General features: G+C 46.1%; 1 protein-coding gene across 3 annotated transcripts in view; it reads right to left on the reverse strand.

Annotated features, from left to right (window-relative positions):
• Positions 1–11,000, reverse strand: part of LOC144496075 (unconventional myosin-Id-like) — a 135,627-nt gene extending 124,627 nt beyond the window's left edge. For 2 of the 3 annotated variants that reach the window (XM_078217033.1, XM_078217032.1), the window contains exons 1-2: positions 10,887–11,000; positions 1,378–1,586 (exon numbers count right to left, since the gene is read on the reverse strand). In XM_078217033.1, the coding sequence (XP_078073159.1) occupies positions 1,378–1,586; positions 10,887–10,981 (304 nt within the window). In that variant the 5' untranslated portion in view covers positions 10,982–11,000. The remainder of the gene's footprint in view (positions 1–1,377; positions 1,587–10,886) is intronic. The other variant, XM_078217034.1, reaches the window with a different exon arrangement.
• Positions 11,001–12,677: the final 1,677 nt, after the last annotated feature.

A 12,677-nucleotide genomic window follows, 5' to 3' on the forward strand; every position in this document is an offset into this window, starting at 1 on the left:
CTATAGCACTCATGCTGCCATCACAAGAAAGGTCCACTGGGTGTGAGGTGAGGCCTGGAGTGAGGCGAGAGAGTGGCCTTATGAAGGCAAGGGTGGCAATAAGGAAGGAGGGCTGTGCAGAGGGTGGTGGGGTGGGGGGGGGCGGGGGGGGGGAAGGGGAGAGTATGAGGGGGGTGGGGGTGAGGGCAGTGGTGGTGTGGTCAGAGTGGAGGTGTTAGGGCGAGGGCTCACGATGGCAGGCAGAGGGGAAAGGATGTGGATGAGGATGCCAAACAATGGAAAGCAGAGGGAAGACCGAATAGAGGGAAGCTGGACCCCGATCAGGCTGCATGAAAAGCTCACCTACAAGGGGGAAGGGGATATTCAAAGGGATAGCAGATTGTTTCCTGGAAAGGTGTGGATGAAGACTCCAGATGTGGTGGATGGAGATCCAAGTGGGGCATGGGCGCCTCATGGGTGATGGATCCAGGGGAAGGATTGTTGAATGGAGGAACAGACTTATTCTTGAGGCTGCTGGCCTTTTCCCTCTGGGTTGCTAACATCCTGCACGGTCTGGTGAAGACAGGTGGGCTGGAGAGAATGAAATGAGAGTGCTCGACTGGTGTTTAAATATGGCACCGGGACCTTTGAACCCACCAGCTGATGGTGGGAGGACAAATCAGCTGCCGGCATGCCAGGTGATTTAGAGATTAATTCAACCGGGCATAACTAATGAGGTTCCAAGCTCAGAATCTGGTGTGGGATCCTGCCATGCTGGCCAGCGGGAATGGTGCTGCCGGAGCCACTGCACTTAGTCTCAAAAATTAAGAATTTCACCCACCATCTTCTAAAAGTAAAAGTAAAGTTTATTTATTAGTCACAAGTAGGTTTCCATTAACACTGCAAGAAGTTACTGTGAAAATCCTTTAGTCACCACACTCTGGTGCCTGTTCAGGGACACTAAGGGGCAATTTAGCATGGCCAATGCACCTAACCAGCACACCTTTCGGAGTGTGGGAGGAAACCGGAGCACCCGGAGGAAACCCACGCAGACACGGGGAGAACATGCAGACTCTACACAGACAATGACCTAAGCAGGAATTGAACCCAGGTCCCTGGTGCTGTGAGGCAGCAGTGCTAACTACTGTGTCACCATGCCACCCTAGATTTGAGTCTCAATTGCATAGAAGGTTGACCAGTACTTTTCATATACACTATTGAAGTCACTTTCAAATGATGTGAATGCCATCTTCTGAAACCTATACTTTCACAGCCATTTTGGCTTTTACTCTCACTCCATATGTTCAAAAGTGCGTTTTTCTAACTGTGCCTTTGACCTCACACCCAAATTCGTTTTGCTATTACTGCATTATCTGTTCCCACCTATCTTCCATGTACCTGATATTACAATGCATGTGTCCTTGGCTCTCCTCTTCATGGCCTTGTAAGCTGAGTCTGCAATGGCGTACAAATGCGGTGGTCTTTCATACAGCTCCCTTCCCCTGTAGTACTCAATCATGTCTCTTCCATATAAATCAATTTGCTGGTATGGATTTACTGAGATAACCACCTCTCCAATGTAGGTATAGATTCTATTCTTGTCAAACCTGCAGGAAATAAAAATAAGCATCAGCTTGTTTTAGATACCATCAGCACCTGGCAATATTTATCTTTGAGCAGTCCACTCATTGTACTTCATCTATTAGCATTTTTGACCTCATTGTCTTGCTTGATCTCAACCAGAGTCCCTCAGGTTAGTGTCCTAGGTTCAACCATCTTCTGCTGCTTCATCAATGACCTCTGTCCATCATAAGGTCAAAAGTGCGGATGTTTGCTGATGATTGCACAATGTTCAGCATTATTTGCAACTCCTCAGACACTAAAGCATTCCACGCCCAAATGCAGGAAGACCTGGACAATATTCAGGCTTTGGCTGACAAGTGGCAAATAACATTTGTCCTACACAAGTGCCAGGCAATTACCATCTCCAATAAGAGAGAATCTAACCATCACTCCTTGACATTCAATGGCATTACCATCCCTGAGACCCCCACTATCAATAGCCTGGGGGTTACCATTGACCAGAAACTCAAAGGGACTAGCCATATGAATACTGTGGCTACCAGAGCAGGTCAGAGTCTGGGATTTCTGTGGATAATGACTCACCTCCTAACTCCCCAATTTCTGCTCCTGATCAACAAGGCACAAGTTAGGAGTGTGATGAAATACTCTCCACTTGCCTGGATGAGTGCAGCTTCAACAACACTCAAGAAGCTCAACATCATCCAAGATAAAGCAACCCATTTGACTGGCACCCCATCCACCACCTTAAACATTCATTCCCTCCACCAGCAATGCACAGTGGCAGCAGTGTGTACCATCTACAAGATGCACTATAGCAACTCATTGCAGCTCCTTCAACAGCACCTTCCAAACCTGCAACATGTACCATCTAAAAGGACTAGGGTAACTGATGCCTAGAGATATCATTGCCTGCAAGTTCCCACCCAAGCCAGGTGCCAAGCCATTGGGGACACAGTTTAAAATTAAGGGGTTTCCCATTTAAGCCAGAAATGAGAAGAAATGTTTTCTCTCAGAGGATCATGAATCTGTGGAACCCTCTTCCCAGAGCTTGGTGGAGGCAAGGTGGTTGAATGTTTTTAAGGCAGAGGTAAATATATTCTTGACTAACAAGTGTGTAATTATGTACACTCATGGAGTTTATCAGGAACACGAAAGGTATTTATTAATTAGGAAAAACTCATCAGAGGTTAGCAGCCCCCCAGTCGCCCTAGAGCAACGCACCGGCTGCCTAAGTCTCTACATGTCTTCTGCTTCCAAGGGGACTCCACCCCTGGAGTGATTACCCATTCTCAGTCCCAATTGGCCCCTCAAGACAGGTATCCTCCTCTGCCGTTTTGCCCTTAAAGGGACTAACATCACAATCACCACAAAGGGAATCAAAAGTACGGGGTAAGCAGGGTAGTGACATTGAGGCAACAGTCAGTTCAGCCATGATCATATTGAATGGCGGAGCAGATTCAAGTGGCCGAATGGCTTACCCTTGCTCATAGCTCAGTTGGCTGAACAGCTGAACAGCAGAGCCACATCAACAGCACAGGTTCAATTCCTGTACCAGCTGAGGTTATTCATGAAAGGCCCACCTTCTTGACCTTGCCCCTCACCTGAGGTATGGTGATCCTCGGGTTAAATCACCACCAGTCACAGCCTATGATCATCTGGGACTATGGTGACTTTTACTTTATACTGCTTGTGCAGCCAGCATTCTCCAAGCCATAGTGTATTCCAAAAGGAATGGGAACCCATCACTGAGAACAGCTGCTTAATGCAGAAGCCTTGAAGTCAAATCTTACAGTACCTGCCACACCACTTCCTGAGGATTTTTGCAACCCAATACAACTGTAAAAAGAAATAAACAGTTGTAGAATCAAATAAAAACCAATAACACGTCAACCAGTCACGAACCTGTGCGTGATTGCTGAAACCTATAAATAGTATCGGTGAGGCATTCTTCCTACTGCTGAATGTGTATTCAGTTGTGCAATGTTAAATTTAGGCTGGAGCATCAAACTCCAAAGTATCATCACTGGAGACAAATCAGCATCGCACAGATTGTTGTCATGATCTATCTACTTTGTATACTTTCAATGAATGTTCTTTGTGCATGCTAAGGCTGTTTGCATCTAAGCCTGGACTTTCGCACCCATGGTGGGTCTGCAGAGCTACAAAATCTCCTGGTTTGCTGCCTCCGTAAGTATTCTGAATGACGGGATCTTCATTCTATATGGGTTGGTGTGGGATGGAGTCAGGTTCGCCAGCCCTGATGCAGATTGGAGATGGCCACAGGAGCTGCCAAGGGCTGAGGCAGGTAGTGTAAAAGGGGTGCCTCAGTTCCCTGGACTTCATCCCAATTGTTTTCTTAAACATTAGGCCGTCTAACTCTGAAACCTCATAGAACCCAGTCATTCCTCATACATGCTAACTCATACCAACTGAGAAACCCTCTCACAACCTATTGGCTCCTTATAGCCCTTATACCAAGTTAGTGTCAACATATGCCAGCTCATCCTCCCTGCCCACCACCCTTTTCCCTTGCAACCTGCATGCCAACGTACCCAGTATCCACCATATGCAGATCTCAGGAGCCGCACTGAGTTGAAATAAAACAAAGTTCTAAAGATCTATCACAGACTTCACTACATAAAAATCTTTTATTCACAAAATTCTGCTCAATACATTTAAAATCCCTCAAGCATTTAATCACTTACAGAAACAAACATTTGTATTCATAATCTATATGAAAGATAGCTAATCCTTTAATAATCTCTTGGTGCCAATGAGGAGGAGGGTCTCGATGTCTGTGGGGGTAGGGAGGGGGTTTCCCGGTGCACTGTGAGATCAGGGCGCCCTTGTGAAATGGCGCCCAAGCACTCTTCAGCCGGGCTCGTCTCACCCATACCAGCGCGCAACTCACCACTCCCACAAAAAGTGACTGACTGTGGGATGACTGCAGTGTGGATTGCGCCTGACAGACCAGCACGGATCACTCTGGTTTTTTCACCACTATGACACGTAGGGGCCAATTCTCCGACCTCGCTATGCCATTAGTAGATTGCGCTTAGCCCGGAGAATAGTGTGAGAACCAAAAAATCAATTCTGCATCCGATGCCAAACCGATTGCAATTCTCCTGGCCCCTTACTAATGGCATGAAGCGGATTGTGCTCTTTCTGGGACCAATTAGCATATTTAAAGTAGCATTTAAATATCCATAGCCCGTTCAAATCTTAGCACACAGAATTAACTGGCCTTTGAGCGTGACATGATAATGGTGAGAATCACTTTTGGTCTCCACAAGTGGAGACCTGGCATGATGGTCACGCTGTGGGGCCTGGAAGCCACTGAGGCCCCCGGCAGGCTGGGGGTATGGCTGGGCAGTGTCCTTCAGGCAGCGCCCACCTGGTAAGGCCCAACTGGCACAATGGCCTACCTGGCACCCCAGCACTGGCCATTAAACACTCCGGTGATGCCAGTTGTGCACTTCCAGTGTAAGGAATCTAACAGCACCAGGTTAAAGTCCAACAGGTTTATTTGGTAGCAAACGCCACGAGCTTTCGGAGCGCTGCTCCTTCGTCAGGTTGGACTTTAACCTGGTGTTGTTAGACTCCTTACTATGTTTACCCCAGTCCAATGCCGGCATCTCCACATCATCACTTCCAGTGTGCCAGGGCAGTGCCAGAGTGGGGACTATGATGGGGGGGGGGGGGAGTGGCTATGATGTGGGGGAACTTTTATGGGGGGCTCTCGTGGTGCCCGAGTGCTGTCAATCCGGGCTCACCGGCGTGTTTGGGCCCTGCCCTCCCCAGAACTGGAGCAGAATTCACAACTCTCAAAAAAGTGACTGAGTGTGGGAATGTTGCAGTGTGGAGTGTGCCTGAGGGACCGACTCGAATCACTCCATTAATCTCGCCATTGCGCCACTTCAAAGGTTTTTGGGGGAATTCCGCCCTGAGTTATATTTTGGGAAAATTCCACTCCTAGTAAATCTTCTCTAAACTAATTATCATTAATTTAAATCTTCCTTTAAATAAGAGACCAATACTGTAGTGCTCTAGATGTGGTCTCACCAATGCCCTCTACAACTGGAGCATAACCTCCTTACCATTTTATTCAATTTTGCTTGCAATAAAATATAACATTCTATTAATGTTGCTAATTACTTGCTGTACCTGCATACTAACCTTTTGTGATTCATGCACCACGACATCTAGATCCCTCTGCATCTCAAAGCGCTGTAATCTCTCACCATTTAATAAATATGCTTATTTTTTTATTTGTCCTGCTAAAATGGCAAGCCTCACATTTTGGGGCAATGAGCTCAAATGGTAAAGATCTTGCTTAGCATGTAAGAGGTAGTGGGATCGATGCCCACATTCTCTACTTAAATTTTTAGCAAGTAAATTTAATATGCATGGGATTTAAGGTAGTGTTTTAAGATGGATAGAAAACTGGTTGACAGAAAACAAAGAGTAGGAATAAATGGGTCTTTTTCCAAATGGTAGGCAATGACTAGTTGGATAGAGCACAAAATGGTGCTGGGACCCCAGCTATTCACTATATATATTAATGATTTAGGTGAAGTAACTAAATGTAATATCTCCAAATTTGCAGATGATGCAAAACTGGGTATGGTGGGGTCGGGGGTGGAATGAGCTATGAGGAGGATGCAGGGATGCTTCAGTGTGATTTGGACAAGCTGAGTGGGTGGGCAAATACATGACAGATGCAGTATAATGTGGATAAGTGTGAGGTTATCCACTTTGGTAGCAAAAACAGGAAGGCAGATTATTACTTGAATGGCTATAAATTGAAAGAAGGGAATATGCAATGAGACCTGGATGTCCTCGTACACCAGTTGCTGAAGGTAAGTATGCAGGTGCAGCAGGTGGTAAAGAAAGCAAATGGTATGTTGGTCTTCAGCATGAGAAGATTCAAGTGCAGGTGCAGTGAAGCCTTGCTGCAATTATATAAGGCCTTGGTGAGACCACACCTGAAATCTTCTGTGCCCTTTTTGTCTCCTTATCCGAGAAAGGATGTTCTTGCTGTAGAGGGAGTGCAGCAAAGGTTTACCAGACTGATTCTTGGGATGGCAGGACTGACGTATGAGGAGAGATTGAGTCGGTTGTGATTATATTCGTTGGAGTTCAGAAGAGTGAGGGGGATGTCATGGAAACCTACAAAATGTTAACAGGACTAGACAGGGTAGATGCAGGAAAGATGCTCCCAATGGTGGGGGTGTCATTGTATAAGGATACGGGATAAACCATTTAGGCCTGAGATATGAGGAGAAATTTCTTCACTCAGAGAGTGGTCAGCATGTGGAATTTCCTACCACAGAAAGCAGTTGAGGCAAAAACATTCTGGCAGGACGTTACAGCTGTTCATGCCGATGGGATTTTCCCATCCTGCTGCAGTGAACCGAGATTTGGTTAGGCGCCAAATTCTCTGTCTTCACTGCAGTGGGAGCGCGGCATGAATGGCAGGTAAGATCACGCCCTCTATGTTTTAATAAGGAGTTGGATATAGCTCTTGGGGTGAAAGAGATCAAAGGATATGGGAGAAGGCAGGATCAGGCTATCGAGTTGGATGATCAGCTATAATCATAATGAATGGTGGAGTAGGTTCGAAGGGTCAAGTGGCCTCCTCCTGCTCCTATTTTCTATGTTTCCCATATTACGCTCCGTTTTGGGATCATCATCAGCACGCCTATCTTTTAATTCCAGATTTATCAATTGAATTTAAATTCTCCACTACTGCTGAGGTGGGATTTTAGCCAAGTACCCAAAGCATTACAAACGAAAACAGACTCAAAACATTAGCTCTGGACTTTCTCCTCAGATGCTGTCAGAACTGCTGCGATTCTCTAACAATTTCAATTTTTGTTTCAGATTCCAGCATCCCCAATAATTTGCTTTTATCCCCAGAACATTAGCCTGGGCCACTGGTCGAATGACATTACCACTACCCCACCTTCTCCCCAATCAAGCCTGACTGTAAAGAAGAGGCCATTTAGGCAAAACCTGAATGCAAAAATCCATGCAGACACTCCAGTGCAGTAATGAGGCAGTGCTGCACTGTTAGATGTCTTACAGAGCAAGTGTCAAACTGAGATCTTATCTACCCTCTCAGGTAAAAGATCCCATGACACTATTTTTGAAGAAGAGAAGAGGCATCCCAAAGTACTTTTGTTTAATTCAACCATGAGACATGGGCATCGCTGGCTGGCCAGCATTTATTGCCCATCCCTAGTTGCCCTTGAGAAGGTGGTGGTGAGCTGCCTTCTTGATGTCCCAAGGCATGGTACATTGGAGAAACTATGCAGACGCTGCGACAACAGATGAATGAACACCGCTCGACAATCACCAGGCAAGACTGTTCTCTTCCTGTTGGGGAGCACTTCAGCGGTCATGGGCATTCGGCCTCTGATATTTGGGTAAGCGTTCTCCAAGGCGGCCTTCGCGACACACGACGGCGCAGAGTCGCTGAGCAGAAACTGATAACCAAGTTCCGCACACACGAGGACGGCCTCAACCGGGATATTGGGTTCATGTCACATTATTTGTAACCCCCACAGAGTTTCACTGGCTGTCTTGTCTGGAGACAATACACATCTTTTTAGCCTGTCTTGATGCTCTCTCCACTCACGTTGTTTTGTTTCTTAAAGACTTGATTAGTTGTAAGTATTCGCATTCCAACCATTATTCATGTAAATTGAGTTTGTGTCTTTATATGCTCTGTTTGTGAACAGAATTCCCACTCACCTGAAGAAGGGACTTGCAGCTCCGAAAGCTTGTGTGGCTTTTGCTACCAAATAAACCTGTTGGACTTTAACCTGGTGTTGTTAAACTTCTTACTGTGTTTACCCCAGTCCAACGCCGGCATCTCCACTTCTTGATTCGCTGCAGTCCATGTGCTGTAGGTTGACCCACAATGCTGTTAGGGAGAGAATTCTAGGATTTTGACCCAGTGACTGTGAAGGAACGGCGATATATTTTCAAGTCAGGTTGGTTAGTATTTTGGAGGGTAAATTGCAGGTGGTGCTGTTCCCATGTATCTGCTGCCCTTGTCCTTTAAGATGGAAGTGGTCTTCGGTTTGGAAGGTGCTGTCTCAGGATCTTTGGTGAATTTCTGCAGTGCATCTTGTAGATAGTACACACTGTTGCTTACTAAGCATCCGTGGTGGAGGGAATGGATGTAGTGCCAATCAAGCGGGCTGCTTTATCCTGGATGATGTCAAGTTGGTGAGTGTTGTTGGAGCTACACCCATCTAGGCAAGTGGAGAGTATTCCATCACACTCCTGACTTGTGACTTGTAGATGATGGACAGGCTTTGGAGAATCAAGAGGTGAGTTACTCGCCACAATATTTCTAGCCTCGGACCTGCTCTCATAACCACTGTGTTAATGTGGTGAGTCCGGTTGAGTTTCTGGTCAATGATAATCCCAAGGATGTTGACTTCACACCCAGTAAAATGTTTTTGAAGTGGGGTCGCTATTTTGGAATATAGTGAAAAGTGGCAACCAATTTATGCACAGCAAGATCCAAATAACAACAATAGCCGTAAAATCTATTTTAATGGCGTGGGTTGAGGAATACATCTTGTCTGGGATTCCCCTGCTCTTCTTCAAAAGAGTATCATGGGATCTTTTATGGCCATCTTTGAGGGCATTTAGGGGTTGTGTTTAATGTCTGATTCAAAAGCCTGCACCCAATACAGTGCTCTGTCCCACACTGGACTGTCAACAAGAACAGATTACATTTATACAGAAACCTTTAACAAAGTCAAACTTTTCAAGGCACTTCATACAAGCATTACCAAACAAAATTTGGCACCAAGCCATATTAGGAGATACCAAGACAGATAACAAAAGGTTACATCAAAGTGGGGAAGTTTTAAGCAGCATCTTAAAAAAGATGAGAGGCAGAGAGATTTAGGGAAGGTATTTCAGAGTTTAAAGCCTAGGAGGCCAAAGTGTGAACAGTTAGAATCAGGATTCTGAGCCAGTGCAGACACAATGGGTCAAATGGCCTCCTTCTGCACTGCAACACTTTTGTGATTAGCAAGAGGCTAGAATATGAGCTCCCAGAGGGATGGAGGAGAGTGTAGAGATAGGAATGGGTGAGGCCACAGAGGGAGTTGAAAATGGGGTGGAGAAATTTAAAATCAACGCATTTAGACCGAGAACAGACACAGGTCAGCAAGCACAAAAGTGACGAGTGAATGGTACTTGGCGAGTGTTAGGATACAAGCAGCAGAGTTTTGGAAGACCTTAAGTGGCACAGTGGTTAGCACTGCTGCCTCACAGAGCCAAGGACCTGGGTTCAAATCCGGCCTCAGATCACTGTCTGTGTGGAATTTGTACATTCTCCCTGTATCTGCGTGGGCTTCCTCTGGGTGATCTAGTTTCCTCCCACACTCTAAAGATGTGCGGGTTAGGTGGATTGACCATGCTAAGTTGCTGCTTAGTGTCAGGGGGATTAACAGGGTAATTATGTGGGGTTATGGGGATAGGGCCTGGGTAGGATTGTTGTCGGTGCAGGCTTGACGGGAGTGCTCTGGTTTCCCCTCACACACCAAAGATATGTGGGTTAGATGGATCGGCCATGCTAAATTGCCCCTTAGTGTCAGAGGGATTAGGATGGTAAATACGTGGGTGGGATTGTTGGCTGTGCAGGCTCGATGGGCCAAATGGCCTCCTTCTGCACTGTGGGATTTCTATGGAGTCCATACAGGGGCAAAGATGCAGGGGGAGGCCCAAGAGAACATTGGAATAGTCAAGACCGGAGGTAACAAAGTTATAGATGAGGGCCTTAGAGATGCATGAGTGGAGGTTGCATGTTCAATTTTCTGGACTGGGGCGTGACCAACAGGTTTCTTACTCAGAAACAAATGTGCTAATAATATGAGTCATGGCTAAAACACAAAAGGTCATTTAATCCATCAATTTTGTCCCTCGGAATCCCATCTCCAGCTGAAAATTCATCTACATTTTGGGCTTGACTACAGTTTTTGATTTCCTGATCTGATCAATTCTTCCACAGGTTTGAAAAGAGAACGACTTTTCCAAGATCTAAGATTTTAAATTTTCTTAAAAGAAATGTTTTGTCATCTTCTCCTGCAGGCTTGACTCAAAATGTGATGTGTTGTTGTCACTCTGTCCTTACTATGTTATGTAATTTTCGTAACATCGCAACGCTTTTTATTTCCTTTTTGGATCCTCTGACTCAGTAAGTACCGGTATCTCTTCATGAGAGAAAAAAAAGCTTAAACCCTTTCAGTTTTACTTCCTGCCTTAACCTTCCAGCCCCTTCCCATCCAGGCACTCACCTCAATTTCAAATTCTCCAAGAACTCCTCGATGGTGAGATTATCCAACAGGACAAAGTCGGCTTTGCCAAACTCCAAGCCCTCCTGTTCAGCCATTCTCTTTGATAGGCGTGGCATGAACTGCCGGCAAGGAAGTGCATGAACTGAGTCCAGCCTTCTTCCTTCTAACGCACTGACATATGTGGTTACATCAGCAAGGCGCCAACCCAGCTGAGATACGTCTTGCACAGTCACTATCTGTGGTTACAGCCTGTTTCCCCCTCAACTAACCCCTTAAGTAACCATTGCTAAATAAGGCATGATATTACACAAAAAGTAAATTCAGCCTGTGTTGGCGATGCCAGGATAAAGGAATTTTGTATTTGTTCATACAAGGCTCCCAGTGGGAACGTTTGATATTCAAACCCCCTCCCTTTCAATTATTTCACCATTTTCTTCGCACTCTTGCCTCTGAGTCAAAAGGTTATGTGTACAAGTCCCACTCCACAGACTTACATAGAATATACAGGGCGGAATTTTCCACCCTCTCAACAAGGCACGTTTTCCGATGGTGGAGGCAGCACACCATCGGGATCTTCCAGTCCCACCGAATAATATGGACTGGGATTCTCCCAAACAAAAATAAAGTGCCCAACGAGCGGGAAAATGGGAGAACTTACTGCCCGTTTTTTGGGCATACTCACCTAAACGAATCTCCGGCATTCTGTGCATCACAGAGTGTCTCAGAGAGATTCACGCTGGAAAGAGGAGGGTGGGCGAGGCCTCATCCCACCCGAGAGCCCAACAGCATAGCGCTGAGAGGGCCACTGTGCACGCCGATCTGACAGTGGGGAGATCTGCGCATGAACACTGGCCTCCTCAGCGCCAGCCTCCCAATCACTGGCCTCCCGATTTTTCGGTGATACACGAGCAGCGCAGAGGATTGGGAGAACCCTGGCCATGATGTTTTGCGTTGCTCGCCTTACCCATTGCTGGGGGACCCACCAAGGCGGTGTTGCCTTTGGTAGGGTCGGAAAATCCCACCAGCAGGAAAGGCTGGAAAGTTCCCACCCATAGTGCAGAAACAGACCACTTCATTCAATCAGTGGATTTAATACAAACAATTGTTATTGGTTGGAGATCCGAAACAGGCTCCTTCAAAATCCATACTGAGGTCCAGGAAGGCTCTGTGATAGCTTCCATGCTGTTTACAATCTATCTGACAGAGGCTATCCACCGTAACAAAGTAACCCGGACACTCCACATTAGCAGTGCTCCTGGATTAAACAGCATTGAATGTCCCAATCAGGGAGCTCATATTCTAACAGGTCGACTTTGCGGACCTTGTTAATGTCATTACAGAAGCCAGCTCCACAAGCATTCAGGAAAACTCTTGAACAATCAAGTTTGAGGGCTGGATCCTGCTTTCAGATGGCTGAGAGGTGTCTCCCCCATTAGGACCTGTTTTCCCAACTATCAAATGGCCACTGTTTCAGGGGAGGACAACAGAAACACTTCAAAGACACTCTGAATCTTTCCTTGAAGCGCAGCAACATTGACATTAATGACTGGGAGGAGCTTGTTACCCAATTGTTCAGAATGGTGACAATTTGTCCATCGAGCTGCAGCACACTTAGAGTCCCAAAATGATGAGGCAGAGCAGCTGCTGAGAAGGAAAGGGAAGGAAGCAAATTCTGCACTCTGAATCCCAAACACTTGTGGGACATCCTGCCCTGTGTCCAAAGAGTCGAGAATTTGGCTGTTGAGTCACATGAAGGCCTGTTATTGAAACTTTGACCCTAAGTAAACACCA

This window comes from Mustelus asterias, chromosome 7, assembly GCF_964213995.1.
Source record: "Mustelus asterias chromosome 7, sMusAst1.hap1.1, whole genome shotgun sequence".
NCBI classification, from domain to species: domain Eukaryota; kingdom Metazoa; phylum Chordata; class Chondrichthyes; order Carcharhiniformes; family Triakidae; genus Mustelus; species Mustelus asterias.